The 19,717-nt window shown below is 57.0% G+C and overlaps 7 protein-coding genes across 7 annotated transcripts; 4 read left to right on the forward strand and 3 right to left on the reverse strand.

Moving 5' to 3' along the window:
• Positions 1 to 976: 976 nt before the first annotated feature.
• On the reverse strand, positions 977 to 2,698 carry TRAVEDRAFT_33852 (BAR-domain-containing protein; the record flags this gene model as incomplete). Its single annotated transcript, XM_008033830.1, has 8 exons — positions 977 to 999; positions 1,067 to 1,480; positions 1,544 to 1,710; positions 1,761 to 1,894; positions 1,949 to 2,038; positions 2,101 to 2,474; positions 2,567 to 2,607; positions 2,670 to 2,698. 8 exons carry the CDS (start codon positions 2,696 to 2,698, stop codon positions 977 to 979), a joined length of 1,272 nt encoding a protein of 423 aa, XP_008032021.1.
• Positions 2,699 to 4,168: 1,470 nt separating this feature from the next.
• On the forward strand, positions 4,169 to 5,330 carry TRAVEDRAFT_26123 (Shwachman-Bodian-diamond syndrome protein). The gene is made up of 5 exons (XM_008033725.1): positions 4,169 to 4,260; positions 4,321 to 4,546; positions 4,599 to 4,799; positions 4,854 to 5,027; positions 5,096 to 5,330. The coding sequence occupies exons 1-5, from the start codon at positions 4,229 to 4,231 to the stop codon at positions 5,207 to 5,209; spliced, it is 747 nt and encodes a 248-aa protein (XP_008031916.1). The 5' UTR covers positions 4,169 to 4,228; the 3' UTR covers positions 5,210 to 5,330.
• A 616-nt stretch (positions 5,331 to 5,946) lies between these two features.
• Positions 5,947 to 6,937, forward strand: TRAVEDRAFT_55873 (uncharacterized protein). The gene is made up of 5 exons (XM_008034235.1): positions 5,947 to 6,136; positions 6,186 to 6,262; positions 6,333 to 6,443; positions 6,506 to 6,649; positions 6,715 to 6,937. The coding sequence occupies exons 1-5, from the start codon at positions 5,971 to 5,973 to the stop codon at positions 6,892 to 6,894; spliced, it is 678 nt and encodes a 225-aa protein (XP_008032426.1). The 5' UTR covers positions 5,947 to 5,970; the 3' UTR covers positions 6,895 to 6,937.
• A 434-nt stretch (positions 6,938 to 7,371) lies between these two features.
• Positions 7,372 to 8,276, reverse strand: TRAVEDRAFT_17046 (uncharacterized protein; the record flags this gene model as incomplete). Its single annotated transcript, XM_008033576.1, has 3 exons — positions 7,372 to 7,983; positions 8,046 to 8,194; positions 8,258 to 8,276. 3 exons carry the CDS (start codon positions 8,274 to 8,276, stop codon positions 7,372 to 7,374), a joined length of 780 nt encoding a protein of 259 aa, XP_008031767.1.
• A 511-nt stretch (positions 8,277 to 8,787) lies between these two features.
• Positions 8,788 to 9,678, reverse strand: TRAVEDRAFT_42659 (uncharacterized protein; the record flags this gene model as incomplete). The annotated part of the gene is made up of 3 exons (XM_008034103.1): positions 8,788 to 8,841; positions 8,896 to 9,453; positions 9,520 to 9,678. 3 exons carry the CDS (start codon positions 9,676 to 9,678, stop codon positions 8,788 to 8,790), a joined length of 771 nt encoding a protein of 256 aa, XP_008032294.1.
• Positions 9,679 to 10,607: 929 nt separating this feature from the next.
• TRAVEDRAFT_140711 (uncharacterized protein) lies at positions 10,608 to 11,540 on the forward strand. The gene is made up of 2 exons (XM_008035175.1): positions 10,608 to 10,897; positions 10,943 to 11,540. Exons 1-2 carry the CDS (start codon positions 10,641 to 10,643, stop codon positions 10,959 to 10,961), a joined length of 276 nt encoding a protein of 91 aa, XP_008033366.1. The 5' UTR covers positions 10,608 to 10,640; the 3' UTR covers positions 10,962 to 11,540.
• Positions 11,541 to 13,278: 1,738 nt separating this feature from the next.
• TRAVEDRAFT_68801 (uncharacterized protein) lies at positions 13,279 to 19,331 on the forward strand (the record flags this gene model as incomplete). Its single annotated transcript, XM_008035176.1, has 6 exons — positions 13,279 to 14,040; positions 14,090 to 14,215; positions 14,266 to 15,093; positions 15,146 to 18,280; positions 18,337 to 18,843; positions 18,897 to 19,331. 6 exons carry the CDS (start codon positions 13,279 to 13,281, stop codon positions 19,329 to 19,331), a joined length of 5,793 nt encoding a protein of 1,930 aa, XP_008033367.1.
• Between the last annotated feature and the right edge of the window lie 386 nt (positions 19,332 to 19,717).

Below are 19,717 nucleotides of genomic sequence, written 5' to 3' on the forward strand. Positions count from 1 at the left end.
GTGTCGAGCGCAGCCCCGAGATCTGACGCTCTGTGCAGAATACTCAGCTCTATCTGTGCGCAGACTTGACGGACGTAGGCCACTGCCAAACCTGTTTCCAAACGCATTCTGACTGTGAATGTTGTGTATTACCGCTGCCGCAGTATGCGGATCGACACCTGGATATGACTTCGATGCTCGAAGCTACCTTGACGCTACGTTGCAACGATGTATGTTGAGGTGGCTGTGCCTGCGTAGACACTCCAGTGTTGACTGAGGAACGGTGTTCAACGTCTTCCAATCGACCGGTGCCATCGTACACACGTACATGCATTGGCCAGTGTGCACAGCAGCCTGACCACGTACACGAGGCTCGAGGCAAGCGTCAACGCGGTGGCTGCAGTTTTGATAGAACAGGCAGCACCCACACCGTGTCGGAGTCTGTGCGCTGGAGGACCGCGGAGCGAACTGCATTGACCACCATGGGGAGGACGCACCGATCAGGAGGAGATCGGGGCTACAGGTTGCTGCGGTAATGCGGGGAAATGCAGGATATTGCGGGGCGAGTGCGCAGTCCAGAAGACCTCGTTTAGGGCATGCGCAGCGACTGCGAGTATCAGCAGCGTTCGTAGTAGCGATGACTCGGGGCACTGACCTGCCGCGCAATGCGTTTGAGCGTCGGCGGACGGGCGCGATGCGACGATCCCTGACACTGGCCTAAAGAGGAATTGTGCTGCATATGAGCGGTGAGTGCTGCTGTACACCAGCTCTAGGCCTATCAAACGTGTGGAGGCGAAGCAGGTGCGCAGATGTTGGCAGTGCGATTGGTCGCCTCGACTGGGCGAAGCCTAACCTTTCATTCGCGGAACCTCCGATCAGTGAAGCTCTTCGCCCGAGACACCTACGATTCCATTATCGAGACAACAGTTCGGCATTCTTTACAGTGATATTCCTCTAGCACTCGCGCCTAGACACACCGCCCGTGTGCGCGCGCCCCTTACGTGTCCTGTACATAGTTCCCTGAACAGCCGTTAAGTATCCGCACACCATGCATATGAATGCTACGGTAGGAGACGTGGAGACGTACCTGGAAACACGCCTGTGCGCCCACCCAGACGCCCAGTCCACCAATCCTCAACACTATCAGTACGCTCGACGACCTCGATCCTGTCGCCCGCCTTGAACTCCAGATCGCCGTCGGCCTGTGCCTCGAAGTCGTACAGGGCGACAACGTATTGCACCGCGGGCTTTGGCTTCGGCTTCAGTGGCGGGGGAGGTGGTGGCGCCTTCTTCCCCGCGAGGGAAATGCCTGCGCTGGGGGCTGGAGGCGAGTAAGGTGGGGGCGGTGCTGCAGATGAAGAGGGAGGAGGCGGGGGCGCCTTCTTGGTGAAGCTCGATGAGGAGGGGGAGCGGCTGCCCGTGGTGGAAGTCGAGGTAGATCGCCCCAGGGAAGAGGGAGGGCCAAGTCCAGATCCTTGGCGCTGTGATTGCACCATGCGAGCTGTAAATATAGACATAAGGGGCATTCAGTTAGATGTTCAGGGGTTTGTGATAGTAGCCGCACCAGTAGAGATAAGACGCTTGCTAATGTTGAGGGCCTCGATGCGCTCAAGCGCATCGCTGCGCTGCGCCTCGTAGTCGCTGGCAATCTGGGCTGCCGGGACGGACACTTCAAACTTGCCCTCCGCGAAGCCGTTTAGCTTCTCCAGCATCAGGTAAAAGATATTCAGCCTGCCCTCCCGTGAGTACCCGGATGGCGAACGCAGGCATGAAATGCGTACTGCATGTAGTAGAAGGAGTGGAATAGCGGGTCAATGAACTGCGTGGCTTGCACGAGGAAGCGGGGCAGCTCAGTCTTCATGGCGGTGTTGATGTAGTCGTACTCTGTGGAGGCAATTTCGAAGTCTTGCTCCAACTATATTCGGTGCTCCATTAGCTATGAGATCATTCAAAGAGCATTTACACTGACCTTGAACAGATTCTTCTCATCGTTCAGGGTCTTCTCCTTCTTGTCTCGAAGTTTGGTCAACGAAGTATTGAAGCGGTCGTAGTCGACAAGCTAACCAATACGTGAGCCCTCAGTATGTATTGGGCCGTAGGGACACAGGGAGTCAGACGTGCCTTGTGTTCCCGCTTGGTGATGCTCTTTCGGATAGTCTTCAGGATTCCCTGGAACTCCTTGATTGGTCCGACGATACGGCTGTCGATCAGCTCGAGTTCGGGAACGACAGACGCCTTGAGCTCCTCTATCGCTGCCACATATCCGTCTACGTTGCCGATGGTGTGTTCTGCGTCAGGGTGTTTTGACTCCAAGGCATACTCGCTCCCTAAGGGGTGGAAGATAGTGGAGAAGTGGGTGGCGAAGTCGGCACCGTTCGTGAAGAGGTTTGTGACGGCCTCGGTGTACGCCTTGCTGTCCTTGAGCAGCTTCTCGGTCGCCTTCTCGATGGACTCGAACCGGCGGGAGTAGTCGTCGAATTCTGGGTCATTGGACTCTGTCGAATATGAAGCGAATGCCAGGAAGATCGCCGGTCGGGTGCACAGACGATCAGCGAGATTAAACGGAGATGGGCACGCGGTGACGCACTCTTCGACATGCCGACCTTCGAGGACAACATATGCGGCGTCCTGTGCGACCTGTAAATACCCCCACAGGCATACGGACATGGCTGAACCGCAGCCACACGTACCGCGCAAAGGCCTTCTGAATGCCCTTCATCTTGCAGTCTCTCGCGCCGCTCGCTGCTCGCTTTGGCGGGTGATGTTGGAGCCGTCGTGCACTGCAGCTCAGAAACTGCAAGCAAAGATGGGGGTATGGGGTCAAGGGGAGAATAGGGTGGTGTATTCGTTCGAGCTCAAGGCCAAGTGATCGCAGGAGCGCGCGGGCTGTGTGTATTCCCTAAAACGGTAATAATCACGGTCCCGAGCCCGGGTGAGTCGTCATTTCAATTGACACCGAGCTCTAAAGCTTGCCATCATAGATTCGACCGTGATCTTGTAAAGTTATCTAATCCTGCCACAATGGACTTGTAATTGGTTCTAAAGTTCTCAATGATCATCAATAGAGGTTATTTGCAGCGGGTTTGTACCAGCTCAGGTGGTGCCGGCGCTTGTATTAAGTACATGGAGCCATCGCGTGGGCCCCTCGCACTGTGAACAGGCTGAAATCTACAGGATCTGGTATTGCCTCACTCGCAATATTGAACTATTCCAACGGGCGCACCCCCACTGCAAATAACGTCTAATGCAATCTGTCATAATGCCACTACTTACAACGGCCGCAGTGATTTCAAAATTCATAAACATCCCGTCTCCTCTCATATTTACCACATATACAAGACGTGCTATTCTGACCTATTCCCTGCTTCGATCAGATATATCCAGCTCGTGATATGCGCGGGAGATGCGGGAGAACACAAGATAATTGGAAACACCGAGAGGAGCTCTGTACAAGAGTCGACAGTAGTACTACTGTATACACTGGCATGCGAGCGACCACGCGTGCCCGAAAGCGTTCCTCCATGCAAGACAGAGATCCGCATAGTCATAGAAGCGGACATGGTTAAGAGAACATAGACTAGGGACGAGCGCGGATGGCAGCACGGTGAAGACAGCCAAGGACTCGGAAGCTCCCAGAAAGACGACCGGGGAAAACATGCCGCACAGAGCCCTAGCAAGTATTCAATATTGACTAGATTGAGCCACACTAATAATAGTCAGACATGATGCTAGAGATAGCCACCAGCCAAGAACCCGCCAGAAGCCTTAGTACGAGCATGCTAACAAGAGACAAGTCCAAAGTACAAGAGCTAGCAGCAAAGCGAAGACTCCAGTAGTCCGACTCGGGCGACGCAGGCTATACTCAATATAAGGCCAAAGCTGTCAGTAAAAATTGTCAGCATAGAGAAACGCGAAACAGAAGGGAGGCATTAGGGAACATGGAGAGGAGCTGGGATGAGGGGAGCGAGAGAGAAGAGGGCGGCGGAATAAACTCACCTCGCAAAGATGCAATGATCGCGGGCGCTTATTATCAATAAGGAGATCACATTGGATTAATAGCGTGTCATAATGCCATCACAGCGGGAATCCTTATCCGTATAACAACTTTCGAAGTAGTAGTGCGCGTGGAAACAAATCGAAACCTTCCTCCTTTCTCCTCCACCTCCTCCCGTCCGCGCTGTTTCTGTGATCAGTGCTCGCCGTCTCTCACATCTTCCTCACTCCCAGCCTCGACGACCACGACTACAAAATGCCCATCAACCAGCCGTCGAATCAGATCAAGTGCGCCGACTGTATGATTGTTCTGTCCGCTCCGCTGAACGCCTAACAGTCTTGCCGCAGGCTCACGAACGTTTCCATCGTTCGCCTCAAGAAAGGCGGCAAGCGCTTCGAGATCGCCTGCTACAAGAACAAAGTCCAGGAATGGCGCAGCGGTGTAGAGACCGACATCGACGATGTCCTCCAGATCGCCAACGTCTTCATGAACGTCTCGAAAGGAGAAGTCGCGAAGAGTCAGGAACTGAAGAAGTCCTTCAACACGACTGACGTCAACACCATCGTGAAGGAGGTATGTGTTATGCATGCTCTCGGGCGCTGACCTGGTGCTGACTTCGGATTAGATTCTTCAGAAGGGAGAGCTGCAAGTCGGGGACAAGGAGCGCGAACACGATCTCTCATCCGTCCGACGTGAGATTGCTACTCTTGTTGCGGAGAAGTGCGTCGATCCCGCGACGCAGCGGCCTTACCCCGTCGGCGTGATCGATAAAGCCATGACGGAAGCCGGGTTCAGTGTGCGCCCTGGGAAGAATGCGAAAGCGCAGGTATGTGCTGGACCTATTTCATCCCAAATCGACGTGTCCAAATCGTGCTTGCAGGTATCGGAATGCATCAAGCTGCTCCAGACCAACTCGAAGCTACCCATTCAGCGCGCCAGGATGCGTGTTCGTGTCTCCCTCCCTGTCGCCGATGTAGAGAAGGTGAAACCGAAAGTTTTGGAGGGCGCTGACTCGGTGGAGAAAGATGAGCAGGGCGCAGACGAATGGGAGGCGGTAAGTCGACGAGCCCCCGCTCCATACCGTTGGGTCGCAGCATTCGCTGACTATACTTTTGGCTCCAGATCCTCCTCATTGATCCCAGTCAATTCCGCATCCTCAACGATCTGCTGCAAAAGGAATGCAAGGGACGCGGACGCCTCGAAACCTTGACGTTTGCCGCGACTGCTGGAAGTTAGATGTATTGTCAACAAGGTGTGATCGAACTCCTGTCCCGCTCCCTATGTATCACCACGTCTGTATAGGTAGACCCCATGTAGCGATGCGTACATTCTCCGGATATTCCTATCATCTTTACTCTGGACCGACTCTTCCTGCAATGGTGCAATCAGTCAGCGGAGTAGTTCTGTCTGCTCCAACGTCGCGCTAAAGTGACAACCGGCGTACAAGGGTACCGTGCACAGCTCTTTCATAATTATCATCTAGAACTCCAGGCACAAGGAACCCACAATCATGACCGTTCACCTGCTCTGCCCTGGATTGCAGACCCCCAGACGGAGGCGAACAAATCTCACCAAAGTACCTAGGGCTCCGGACCCGAGCTAGCGTATGTATCGTAGAGGTCCACTAGTAGACCTCGGAGACGTCGCGTTCCGGTTGGTGCCTGACTTGCGACAGCATTAGCGCAGGAGTCAGACATGCCGTTCCTTGCGTTCATTCTCGACCGGCGACCCAGCTTGGTGAGCCCTGAGGCATGTCCTCCAAAATATGGGATATAAATGCTTGCGCTGAATCCATCCACTACTCACTACCTCCACTCAGCCGTCACCCCACTCCTAAATTCATTATGCAGAACGCCGAGCGCGATATCTCCATACTCGTCCAATCCAAGCCGATAATCAGTGCGTTCTCCATTTACTCTCCAGCGGTGGGTTTCGTCCTGACTAGTGCGCCAGAAACGTGGTCGACGCTGGGCATCACCCCGTACATCCTCTACGGGATGGTCAACGCGATGCTGTCCGTCAAATCCGGGCAAGGACAACCGCTGGTGAATCCCGGGGATGGTCGATGGCTCATCGTGCAGCTGCCGTATGGGCAAGCCCTGTCACCCACCTCTCATGTCCCGGTACCCGCCGGGGAATACGAGATCAGCCTCCGTCAGCAGGGTGAGCTCGTCCCCGTGGCATTGCGGACCGTACCAACATGCTTCAATAGGCTTGGATTGCTACCCGCGGCCGGAGATCCAGCAGCTCAATTGGGACAAGGAGGACAAGACGAAACGCGATCCTAACGTTCGTACATTTCTTCATTAGGTAGTAGTGAGCACCATGGACTGCGCTGACCTCTCCGCGTTCCCGCCAGTTCGCAACTCTGATCAGAAACACTTACGGGCAGTGCGTCGTCACTGGTACCCCGTACCGCGTCGACATGCATGCCGCGCACATCTGTCCCGTCTCCACGAACTTTAAGATTGTGAGTCCGCAACTTGACTCGTTCGCGCGAATTCCTCTGACTGTGGCGTTCGCCGCGCGCAGTGGGACTGGCTGGCGCAGTACGCCTTCCACGAAGACGTGCAGATGACGACGCAGTTCCTGCACAGCGCGTCCAACGGCGTGCTGCTCCGCGCGGACATCCACACCGCCTTCGACGCGTACGCGATCACCGTCATACAAGATCCCGTACGTCTGCTCCTTCCCTGCCGCTGTCCGCATGCATAGACTCACACTTGGCGCGGTCTACCCAGAATGAGTGGTGGTCCTGGCAGGTCCTCGCCGTAGACCCAGCCTTCGCGGGCAACACGGGTATGCCGTTCGCGATCAACCGCCCGGCCGACGATGGCGACCGCAAGAGGCTGGTGTGCTCGCTCCAGATGCATTTCATCTACGCCACGCAGAAGTATGCCGGTGCCTGGTTCCCTGTATAATTGTGGGAGGACTCGTGCGGCGGCGCTGTGTTAACTCGACGACATGCTGTTTGAATGACTCCGAGAAATGATGGATGCCCCATTCCACGTTCCTTCAAACAGCCCACATGTCTGACGCTGTAACGCCCACAAAAGGGGTCGTAAGTTGCTTTCGGCCAAATAATGTTTCCTATACCGGTCAGTAAGGCAAGTATCCGCCGTGATGATATCACAGCATACCGCGACTTCGGGTCGCGACTTCAGCTCTCGATGGCGAACATCGTTGCTTGCAATCAACTGTGACGACACCAAGCCGCACAATATATATAGTAGTACACATAAATAGTAACATACCGCAGTCGGTCACTGCGCGTGAGCATACAGCGACATACATTTGTTATACAAGAGGCGAAGCCATACCATCCTCCCGATTCACCACCCATTCGTGATTCATATTCTTCGTCTTCAAGCTGGGAGTACTCTGCGTACCTGTCGGTATTACGTCGAGGCGGCCTGCTCTGAGTCCGCCATTTCCCTTATCCCCACCTCTAAGACCCTGATGAGGTTGGCATGATTGAAGGTTATTGAGAATGGACTAAGTTGAACATCGGGGGCCGCGGCTTGAACAGGCGCGTTTCCGGCTTCGCGCATGAGCGCCATGTGGTCCGCATTCGACTTCTTGTCTACTCCCATAGTTTGCAACGGCTCGCAATTCTTCAAGAAATGCCAAATGATCCTTAGATGCGCCGCCAGTGCAACGTCCTTCGATTCGACGTAGTTGTGCAGGTTCTCGATACCCGCATACGCCAGTGCTTCCCCTGTGCCAGACTCTGATTGGAAAGCGACCTTGCGCTTAGTGGCGAGGTTTGTGGCACTGGTGGCAGCGAAGAGTCCGTTGAATTCTTCGTCGAAGGTCTTCTTGTTGAACTCAGCGATGCCCTTGATAGCGGAGATAGACTTCCCCTTCAGCTCCTCGATTGTGTGCTTGAAGGCAACGTATATGATGACCCAGCAGAACGATTGGAGGTCGTGCGAGAGGGTGCGTTGTATGGCAGAAGGGAGTAAGCCCGAGGAAAGGTACACCAATGATTCGGTCGCTATAGTAGGACCCTACAAAGCGCAATTCTAGAGATTAGCTGTGTACTTAGAACACGACATATTATATCACGCACCGAAATCCTGACGTTTTGGGCTGAGGTTGACTTCTTCGACCAGTTCTCTACGCCGAGCAGCTGATAGGCCTCAGACTTCACCCCAGATGCTGACATCGCACTGACAGCGCCGTCGAGAGACTCGGTTTCCGTGTTGCAGGCGGCATTATCTGTGTGTCAATTTATAACAGCTTAGTACCACCGTACATGTATGTGGCCGGCCTGAAGCTTACCTATAGCGGGAGAGACCATCGTGTGGTACCTTGGATGAGTCACTGAACTGCTGCTCTGTGCGTACTTTTGAACACGAGGAGAACACGAGGACGCTGGATCAGTCTGGGCGGCAGTCAGGGGCAAGCAAGCGATATGATGATCCGAAAGACCTCCTGAGCGTAATCTATCTGGTTTGTTTCCCAGAGCCTCATGCCCTCTGGTGCGCTCGGAACGCCGCGTCTCTGCCAGTGCGTGATACGAGCACATCGCTGTAGATGAGCGGCTCGTTGGTCCAAGCACAGAGGTACGTTGCATCCGAAGCGTGACTGCCTTTGATGAGGGCTTGCTCGACACCCCGAAGATTGGCTACCTTCCGTCCGCGAATTACAGTCAGAACGCCGTCTGGCGCAGAGCTCGCACCAGACAAGTCGTGCATCAAGTAGCGTCGTTTTTCCACTGTTAAAAGCCACATCTGCTACCCTATGAGGATGGGTATGAGACTAGATTATGTATTGTTATTGAGAGTTGCTTACTGCAAACACAACTGTCATCACGATGGACAAGACGAACTTGCATCGGTCGCCTCAGCTGCACGCTGCGCGTTCTGATCATACAATAAGCACCATCCCGTCCGCTGCTCGATATAAGAGTCACGTACCTCCGCAATAACCTGCAATATGTGCTCAAACAACTTCACGTGCTTGTCGTGGTCCAATGCGAGCGCATATGCGCTCGGCGTGACGGTCGATTCCCGCGGGAGGGATTCACCCGTGATTCTCTCCAAAAGAGATCTATCGCTCTCATCTAGATCTGGATCCACAAAGGCCTGTACGACCGTGGGCTGGCACCTTTGGAGCAAGATCCATACAAGCCGTAGCAGCCGCACCAGAACGGAGTCCTGCGAGTCGATGCATACCAGTAACTCCCTGATGCAGTAGGAATAGAAGGCTAAATCCCTGGCGAGGATAAGGTGCGCGACATCGGGACTCGCGAACAGAGCACGTAGTTCGTTATCGAGCTCGGGCAGCTCGCCGGAATCGTCCCAGCAAGAGCGGAGACGGTTGATGTCCCGTTGAATGCGTCGGTAGACGGTGCATAGGAAGGTCCAGTAGACGGACTCGAGATCGTGACGCACTCCGTGCACAACAGTCTGTTTGAAACGGCAGGGCCCTATCATGTACTCCAGGAGCTCTGTCGCCATGAACGTAGTCGTACCCTGCCCGTTTGGATTATCGATATTAAAATGAGTGAGTATACGCGAGGTGGCGGTTGAAGCACGTACGGGGAATCTGAACTCTACTACTACTACGTCTGCGGGCGTCGGTACTGCGGCGTCCGAGCCTTCTCCAAAATCGGACTCGAATGTCCCGGGTGCGATCACAGCCTCGTATCCTGGTTCAGACTGCCGCGATATATCTTCTGAGCTTCCTAAGGCGTCCATCGCCAGAGGAGTAGCAGGAATTTTGCGTCGTGTTGGCGGGACTCGGTGGTGGTTTGTGGTGCTGTGCTGTTTGTGGCGTTTCTTGCTGGAGACGCCTTGTAACATAATCCATATTATTCCCACGGACAAACCGCATAAAGCCTGCCAGTACAGCCTACGTCCGAAATGCCCATTCTGAGTCTTTCCCCACATCCTATACAGCACTTCACGAACGGAAATATACTACCGGTAACGTCGTTCTCGCGAAATAGACAGATCCGAAACTATACTGATGGGATCGCCACACAAACTTCACAGACATGAACGGCGTCGACAGGTCAGACATTCCCTGTGCCCGTTTCCCCGACATCAACTCGGTCAAAGCAGCGATACAGCGCGGCCGGCAGCTTGCCAAGGCATACAAGGTGCTCGTAATCGAGGTGGACGACGTCGTGGTGAAGTACGGCCGGCGCGTATACAAGTCCGAAGCCCTCGCGATGCAACTCGTGCGCGACGCCACCACCGTCCCCCTCCCTCGCGCGTATGCATACTTCTCCGAGCCTGCCACCGAAAGGCGCGACCGATGCGGATACCTCGTGATGGAGAAGGTCGCTGGTGTCCCCCTCGTCGACGTCTTGCCGCGGCTCGATGATGCTTCCTGCGACAAGATCGCGCTGCAGCTTCGCGCGTACCTCTCTTCTCTGCGTTCTATACCCAGTGCAGGGAGGTGGGGAATGGTAGGAAAGAACGGCATCTTCCACGGTGGGCTCTTCAGATACTTGCATCACCCGCTCACGGAGGACCAGCGGCGCCATGGCAACCCATGTGTCGCCACTTGCACGAGGGACGTCTTCGAATACTTCGCCAAGGCATCTGACGACGAGACTGGGGCGCGGGAGACGGAGATCAAGCAGCTGGCTCCCGGCGTCGACTACTCGAGGCCCGCGATATTCTCTCATGGCGATCTCGTCCCTGAAAATATCATGGTCGACGAGGCGAGCGGCTCGATCACCGCGATCATGGACTGGGAGCGAGCCGGGTGGTACCCGTATTTTTGGGACGAGAGTCTGGCTTCGATGCGAATGAGTGCATACCAGAGCTCTCGCATCACCTCTCAGCGGTGGGAGTGTATACAGGATCTGGCGATCCGGAACGAAGCCGATGGACCAGCCGTCAACGCGTTCTGCACCGTCCAATTCATGGCGTTCATGCAAGGCATGGAACAATACGTGGATACCGAGTAAGGATTTCTCGTTTGTGCTTCTATCCGCTCATATCGCGTTAGGTGCTACTGCTGTTATTGAAGAAGGTCAGTCGACGACGATATGAAGCTGGGCATCGGAGTGCGTACTGCGCTTGCAAGTCCGTCCTTCGCCCCTCGAGAACCACGACTGGGTTAACGCCCCTACAAATCAAGCTCCCGGCTCCCACCATTCGTGTTGAAATACTCGTCGGTATAACGTTGACATTGTATCAACGGCTTGCTTCGACTATGTCCTCCAACCCCACCTTCAATATCTTTATGATCTTGTCATGGTCCAAATCTCGCGCGGAGTCGCTTGACACGATCCCGCCGGCCTTAGCGTCGGCGCGTACTAGCACTATGCCGGTTTGCTGCTGAAGAATCGCCCTTGCCTCGGGGGTCATCACGCCGTCCTTTCTCGGTAGCAACGGCTGGTAAGTCTTCAATAGATACCACACGGTCACGAGGAGCGACGCCAGTCCACTGTCTTTTGAATAGACGTAGTTGGCCAGGTTCTCGATGCCCGCGTCTGCCAGTTCTTCCCCTCGAGTACCGTCTGCTTCTGATCTCTTTCGAAACGCCTTGCCGCGTGCTTTGACGAGGTTGGCGGCGCTGGTGGCGGAGAAGAGCCTGTCGCGCTCTTCGTCGAAGCGGCCGCTGTTGAACCCAGCGATGCCGTTGATGACGGCCCGGGTGGACTCGGACGAGCTCAGTAGCTCATGCGCCGTGTGGTTGAAGACGTTGTATACGATGACCCAGTAGAATGACTGGAGATCGTGCGATACGGTGCGTCGGACGGAAGAGCCAGAGTTGAGGTATCTCAACAACTCGGTCGCCATAAATGCAACGCTGCCCTGCAGAGCGCGATTCCAAAGATTAGCTATGTGCTCGGAGCACCTTGTGCAGTAGGATGGCGCACGAAAGTTCTAGCGTGATGGATGGACGTTGAGACGTCCAACCAAGCTTCGTCGTGTAGTGACTGAGCCGCCTGGTCGCATACCGACGTCACAACAGGGCCCCGAGCGAAAGCGTCGCTGTTGATTTCGCGTCCGAGTGAGTCTGTTCGATACCCCATTACAAATTAGCACTATATAGTACGCCTACATGTCCGGGATAAAGCTCACCTGCAGCGGGAGAGGTCATCTTGATTGGCTTGTACAGGGCATGGGAGGCAGTGATACCATGTACTCGTGGGTATGTGCGCACGAGGCGAACACGAGGAACTTCAAGAGCCGGGGCGAGGGAAATTAGCCTCCCATGCACGTAGCTGACAGTACGAACAATCATGCCACATGCTCGCCCGGAGGACTTCTTCAAGCGCGGGTCCTTTTGCTTGCTCGTCGTCGCGACTCTGCTGTTCCTAATTAAGTACAGTGTCAGTATGTCTTATAGCGATGCCTACTCACGGTGCGAATGCTTCGTTGCCCTCTCGTTCTCACACGTTGTACTTCCGTACGCGTCGAAATCACAGATGGATATTGAGGGCTGAAGCATGCTCCTCGCTGAAGCTAGGGGCGAATAGGCTCGACCATGCGTTTGTGGCGCTGGGATAATCCGAAAGTTCTGACTAGTGTGGGCAGCTCAACTCAGTCCGAGCGCGGGGCTCAAAAGCCCTCATCGGTTATGTCGGGAGTGTGAGAGGTTTGGTACGGTGCCCCCGTAGCAGCGCACCTCAAGTCGCGTCGCCGTCGCGGTGTTGGGCATAAATCCTACGAAGGATACACGACTTCGTCAACGAACGCCCAAAAAATCCTGGCTGCTGCATAGGCAATGCGCACGTATCACGAGAGCTCTCGCACCGCGCGGAACCTGTGGTAGTGGCGTGTTTAGTATCAATGATTTATCTGAGCTACATAGTGGCGCGTATCAGACCGTAGAAAAAGACTGTGTTGAGGGATACCTTTGACACGCACCTTCTCCCGGCCCTCTGTAGAGGCTGGTTGAGTTCCGACACAGCACTCTGACGTTGGGGTTACGGCCGGCGTACCGTACATACGCCAGTTGTTTCCGAGACGGGGTGGAGACACTGAATTTGGTGTGGTGGCCAGGCGCGACGCTGTCGCCAAGATGAAGCGCTCTCAAAAGTCCCTGAATGGACACAGTCGACAACGGGCATATATAGAGCAGAGCGTAGCATGAGCGACTGGGACAAGGAGGAGTGCACAAAAGCGCGAAGTCCGAACAAAGATGGGAGCAATAAGCGAGCCACGTGGCCTCCGAAAGCCCCCCCAGCCTTCCGAACCCGTTCGCCTGCTCACCATCATATACCCTCTCGCCGCCGTCGCCCTCGTCGCCCCCGACGTGGTAGGTCCTTGGTCACCACCCTCAGGCTTCGTTGTTCTCCGTGGTCGCCCTGCTTAGAGTCGACTTTGCCCAACATGGTGTCGCAGCATCGCCAGCAGCCATCGCGGCTCTTCATCCCGCCCAACCTCAACCTCCAGCAGCCCATGTCTTTTGCAGAAAATGCTCCCCTTTTCTCCCCAGCGCTGCCCACAGCAATCCAGCAAGGCATGCACCCTCAATTCGCGTTCGGTGGCCAGGGACACCCTCTCCAAACCCCCATGCAACCTGGCTTCTTCCCACCTCCACCCGGCGCGCCCGGGCGACCGTCACTGCACAGAAGTCATCCCAGCGTCATGCAGCTCGCTGCAGCTGGCATAATCCCGCCACCTGGCATGCCAATGACACCCCTTGGCCACCAGGGCATGCCCATGACACCGTTGGGTCAGAACGGCTTCCCACCACAGATGACCCCCGGTATCGCGCCGTTCGCACCTCCGTTTGTCCCCAGGAGTAAGCGGTCGGCAAGCATGAGCGTGGGTGGGCCTCCGAAGGCCGTGCTGGGTGGTCCGCAGCGCAAAGTGAGTCCAATGCCTCCTGCAGCTCCAGCCACGCCCGTGGCGCCCGCGCCGGCCCCAAAGCAGAAGAAGGTGGTTGTCAACTTCCCTCGCGAAACGATTCCCGCGGAGGGCGACGAACCGCCAAAGCGTGCGTCTTTTGCTAGAACGGCTCTTTCACCGTCGGAAATCGCGGAGCCAGTCGAAATCAGGCATCCGGAGACGAGCACTATCGAACTATACCCACCGGACTCCTGGAGATACCACTTGCCGTCGACCGTGGACGTGTTCCTGCCTGGCAAAGTACGTGATGTTTGCTCTTTCTGACGTTCATAGCTCATCAGTACGGCAGGCTTCATGGGACGGAATCAAGCAGAGGATAATAGAAGAGAAGCTGCAGCGACTTGGGGTAGAGCGTGGAAGTGGCAGCAGCAGCACCATCCCTCAAATACACGCTCCCCACGCGCGTGCTGCCTCGGTGAGTTCGACACGCCGCGTTCATACATGTCCCCTAACGTGCAGGAGCAGATCTCGTCGCCGGCCGATCCCGCGCTTCTCTTCTTCAAACTGAACAAGCTCCAGCAATCTCAGAACGCGTCTGCAGCGAATTCGCTATCGACCTCTCCGCAACCCCCTACACTTTCTCCGTCTCCGAACGCCTTGCCCCCTCGTCTTCAGAATCGACACGGACATAGCATGTCACTGGCCCAGCCTCCTTCACATCAGTCGTCGATGTTCAACCCCGCCGGATTCAATCCGTTCGGGCCAAATGCGATCCTGGGCTCTGATCAGGTCCTGCCGCGTTTATCGCCAGCGCCTGGTTTGGCGCCTCCGGAGACTATCCATGCGCCACAAGGTCGTGTCCCCACGAATGTTGCTTCGCTTGCGCCACCGCCGTCTCAATCGCGGCCCGAGAGCCGACCAGACTTTATGCGCGGGTTCGGGGTTGAGATTCCTGAGGAGGAAGAACCGGAAGAAGTACCGCACGGGCAGGAAGAGGTCCAGGAAGACGAAGCGGTTGTCGAGACTGCAGAGGCTGACATGTCTATGGCATCAGTGGAAGAGACCGACCAGGAAGACGAACAAGATGGGTTGAGCACGGTCGCTCAAAGCCGAATTCACTCCCGACATATCTCGAAGCTCTCCGTTGCGCTCTCTCTTCGGTCCGTTGGCGGAATGGTTGATGACGACGGTACGATCCCGGAGCACGAGGTCGTGCCCGTGCGAAGCCCCACTGGGGAGATGGAAGTCGAGGATCTGGATGGGGATGGGGATGTGGACGCGGATCAAGAAGCTGTGGGCGAGTGGACGGGTTCAGAAGACCTACGGACGGGCCCTGAGACGTCGGACGACGAGGTAAGTTTCGCCTGGCTAACTTTGTATCTTTCTGCCACTGACGCACATACAGAGCATTGGCGAATGGTCTAATCCTTCAGACGAGGAGCGTGCACGGACAGAGCGCCTGCATCGCCGTATGATGCGTCGCGTGAAGCAGGTCAAGCAAGAGCTCGAGATACCTCGCCGGCTGCCCAACTTCCCGCGTCCGCCATCACTCTCCATGCAGGTGCCCGGCATGGGCGCAGCGGCGGACGACGATATTGTCTCTAACCCGAGCGATGAGGAGCATGCTTCCTTTGTGGACCCGTATTTCCCTCGCCCACAGTCTGACCACAGCGTAGGCCGCCCTCTTCCGCCCCTTCCGCATTCACGTAGCGGCTCGCAGTACTCTGCACAAACCGGACATGATCCTGCTCTTGCGCATTCGCGGCATCCATCGGAACAGTATCTCACGCCGGGTGGTCTTCAGCCACGCCCTCCTCAACCCCAGTCCGCGGCCCCTCGTACAGACTCGCTCAATCCGTTCGCGAAGCCATTCGTGTTCGGGGCAAGCCGTCAGTCAGGAACCTGGTCTGTCGGTGCCCTCTCCGGATCACCCTCAGCGACACCCCCGACACATACCAGGGCACCGTCATTGGGCAAGCCACTCAATGCTGCCGCGCAGGAGTTCAAGCCCGGAAACTTCACGTTCCGCCCACCGTCTGGTGTACCCCAGCTCTCATTCCCACAACCACAGGTACAGGTGCCTCGACCGCTGCCGACTCCCCCGCTCGTCATGCCAGAGCCTGCACGCGCCGCTCAAGGTCGCGAGAAGAGACAACGGCGCAGCCTCAGCGGTTCAATCGAGAGCGACGACGAGGATGGCCACAATACGATGACGTCGTTCAAGTTCCCGCCACCTGCGGACGAAACGCGCAACGTGCGACACTCAGCTCCTGCGAGCCCGCCCGCTACCAGGGACGCCGGTCTCAACGCCGCTGCGAAGCCTTTCACATTCTCGGGCTTCTCTGGTACCCTGCCATTCATGGCGCAGCATACCGACAACCTGCCGCAGTCTCCAGAGCTCAGCGATGACGAGGAAAACGACGAGAACAGGCCGCTGGTGTCTATGCCTGTGCCGCAGATCGGTGCGGAGGAGTTGCCTTTCCCGCCCGCCTCGAAGCCCAGGCGTGCGCCGATCCCGCTCGACTTTACGCATCCGGTTTCGACCAACACCGTCCCTGCAGGTCTGTTCAAGGCGCTCGTCAACAACGACGGCGAGGAGCGCACGCGCAGAACAGTTCGGTCGAGGCTCAGCTCACGCGACATCTACGAGCACAGCCCGAGGCAGTCTCTCGACGACCTGCACGTTCCCCCGATCTCACAGCGTATCAGCCGCGGCGGGAGGTTGTTCACCGATCCTGGCTTCCGCGATCAGTCACCAGAGCGCGACGACGTCTTCAGCGTACGCCGGCCTCGCCGCTCTTCGCTGCCGCCGCGCCACCAGGACGACGATGAAGACTCGCTCTCGGACATGTCCATCGCGCCGGTTAACCTCGCGCGGCGTGTTGAGATGCATCAATACGAGCTTCGCCTGGAGAGGCTTCTGGAGGAGAAGTTCGAGGGGATTTCGCGGGCGCTCGATCAGTACAAGCAGGCACCCGGCAGTCAAGCGCTCAACCCGTCGACCGAGGCCATGATCTCGGAGGTGGTCTCCCTCTTCCGTGCTCAACTGCAGGAATCCGCAGCGAAGGGTCTTGAGGACAGCCAGATGGACGCACGGGGCGAGCTCGACTTTGAAGTACTCAAGGGCATCATCGAGCAGAGCCAGGAGGAGACCCGCTCCACCCTCAGGAGAGAGATCGCAGGCATCCTCGAAGTTCCGCGGGAACGCGACACGGAGATCCGCCAACTTGTGGAGGAGCTCAGCAACCGGACGATCAACTCATTGGCCTCGGCGATGTCTCAGCTCGGTGCACGCATCCAGTCGATGGAGACGACGCGGGCACCCTCGGTGAACCGTGACCAGGTCGTGCAGGAGCTCTTGCAGACGCTGCTGCCTCACATCTCTGCGTTGCGTGCAGATCCGGTTGACTACGACGTGCTCACCGGCCGGCTCGCGCAGGCGGTGAAGCCCCATATCTCGCAGCTCATCGACCTTGCATCGGACAAGCGCGAGACCGCCAATCTCATCGTGAACCAACTGGTCCCGATCCTACCCTCCTTGCAGCCCAACATCAACTTGGATGCCGTGGTTGGTCGGCTCACGTCGGAGCTGAGGTCGATCGTGGGTCCCCTGGACCCGCACGAGATGAAGGAGCAAGTGTCAGACCTCGTCGTCGAGCGTCTCGATTCTCGTTTGGCCGTACGCGACCGCGCACTCAACGTCGATACGATGTCGGAGCGCGTCGTGGAGAACGTCCGTGTCCTTCTTGCTCCTCTCGCTGACATGCAGCGCAAGATTGAGGAGCTCGCGACCGTGCAGCCTGCCCAAGTCATTGCTCCTCAGCTCGACACTGCCTCTCTTCGGCAAGACATCCTCGGCGTCCTCTCTGACCTGCCTCAGCGGCTGGTCGCGGCAACTGAAGCTCTCGGTAGCGCGCAGACCGAGTTCAAAGTGCGCGCAGACCGCGTCGACAAGGATTCGGGCTCCATCAAGGCTCTCCAGAACGTCGAGGCTGCCATCTCGAGCGTCGCCAACGACCACAAGAAGCTCGTCTCACAAAACCAGGAGTTCTCCGAGTTCTGCAATGACATCATCAAGCACATCAACAGCCTCCCCGAAGCGATGGTCGAGGCCACGAAGGTCCTCCAAAACGCGCACGCCGACTTCGCTTCCCGGGACACGTCGCAGAAGGACTCGGAGGAGATCCGCAGGCTCATGGCGACCACCGCGGAGCTGCAGGTGCAGCTCGCGAAGGCCCGCGGTGCACATGGCCAGGTCCGTGTCGAGAAGGACATGCTCAGCGAGCGCGTCAAGGTGGCCGAGTCAGAACGTGAACGCCTACACTCACGTGTAGAGACGCTGCAAAACTCCGTGTCGAACAAGGCGGCGGAGGCGGCGGCATTGGAGGCAAAGAACATCGAGCTCGAGGAGGCCCTCAACAGAGCACTGGACCGCATCAAGGCGGCGGATGTGCAAGCCCAGAGCCAGCAGGAGCGGCTTTCCGAGCTGGAGAAGGCCAGGCACGAAGTTATGCTGGAGAAGCACCAGTTCAAGGCCAAGGTATGTGGGGAATGCGAATCTACCGTAAACGGTTTGGCTTCATATCGTTGGTATAGATGGATGCTCTCGAACTCAAAGTCACCTTCGCTACGCGGGAGAAGGAAGCGCTCGCCGACGAGCTGGCTGCGCAGAGGAGGCAGAACGACGAACTGCTCTCGCAGCAAGACCGGTGGGACGAGCTTCGCCAGGCGACAGAGCAAATCCAAGCGCTTGCCAACATGACCAGCCAAGCGGACCAGGAGGAGCTGAAGGAGCTCAGGCGCATCCGGGACCGCAGCAAGGTTCTCGAGGGCGAAAACACTGCACTCCAGCGGCGTGTCAAGGACTACGAGACCAAGATCACGAACAACGACAAGCTTGCGCAGACGTCCAGGCAGAGCCTTGTCCAGGCACGTCAGCGTGCGGAGGAGTGGGAGAGGCGAGCGAAGGAAGCCGAGGGCCGACTCGAGGTTACGCAAACCAGCCTCGACCAGGTCGAGCAGTCTCACTCACAACTCGACGCCGACTACTCCCTTGTCAAGCTGCAGCTCGAGGAGCGGGACGCCGAAGAGCGGCTCGACAAGGTACGTTCTTGTACATGTATCATAAGCGCCCGCGCTAACAGCGTCTCGCATAGGACCGCCAAAACAAGCTCCGCGACCAGATCGCCTCTCTGGAAGGCCAGGTCGCACGTCTGCAAGCGGAGGTCGACAAGGCCAAGAAATCTCCCAACCCGACCCCGAACGTCCTCCAGCCCGTGGCGCGCTATCAAAACGGCCAGACGCACCACACGCCCGCGCGGCCCGACTCGCGCGCGAGCACCGTGTACAACCGCAGCCGCGCGGTCACCCCGAAGGCGCAGTACAACGGGACGACAAACGACGTGCGCGTGGCGACGCCCCCGCAGGCGTCCGTGCGCGACTCGATACACGCGCCCTGGCGGCAGGCCGCAGCGATCACGCCCATGTCCAAGGGCGGGCTGAACTCGAATCCGTACTTCCGTGCGCCGTCCCCAACGCCGAGCACGGTCTCGGTCGCGCCCACGCTCGGCGACGACGGCTGGTGGCAATAGTTGTAGACGGCGCGCTTGACTCTGCCCGGATCCGGATTGTTATCTAATACACCCCCATGGTACTATACGTTGCATAAGGTCTCTTTTCTCTCTCTGCCCCGCGCCCGTCTTACTACACTCTCTGTCACTCACCCTCACTGCGTACGTTGTGTCTCATCGGAATTGCTCTCACTTGCATGGTTCTCGGGTTTCTCTGCTCGGTGCGTCTCGTCCCTTCCATATCTTGCACATAGCCCACCCACCCACGCCTTGGTACTATATCTATCTGAACATCTGCTGTTCCCATTCTATACCAGCCTTATATACCGTACACCACTGTCCGACGCTCGTCGCCCAATACCACTGTTTCCACCATCTGCTCATGCCCGACATTCACGCGCAGTGCA

The sequence above is a fragment of the Trametes versicolor genome (assembly GCF_000271585.1).
Source record: "Trametes versicolor FP-101664 SS1 unplaced genomic scaffold TRAVEscaffold_1, whole genome shotgun sequence".
NCBI classification, from domain to species: Eukaryota; Fungi; Basidiomycota; class Agaricomycetes; order Polyporales; family Polyporaceae; genus Trametes; species Trametes versicolor.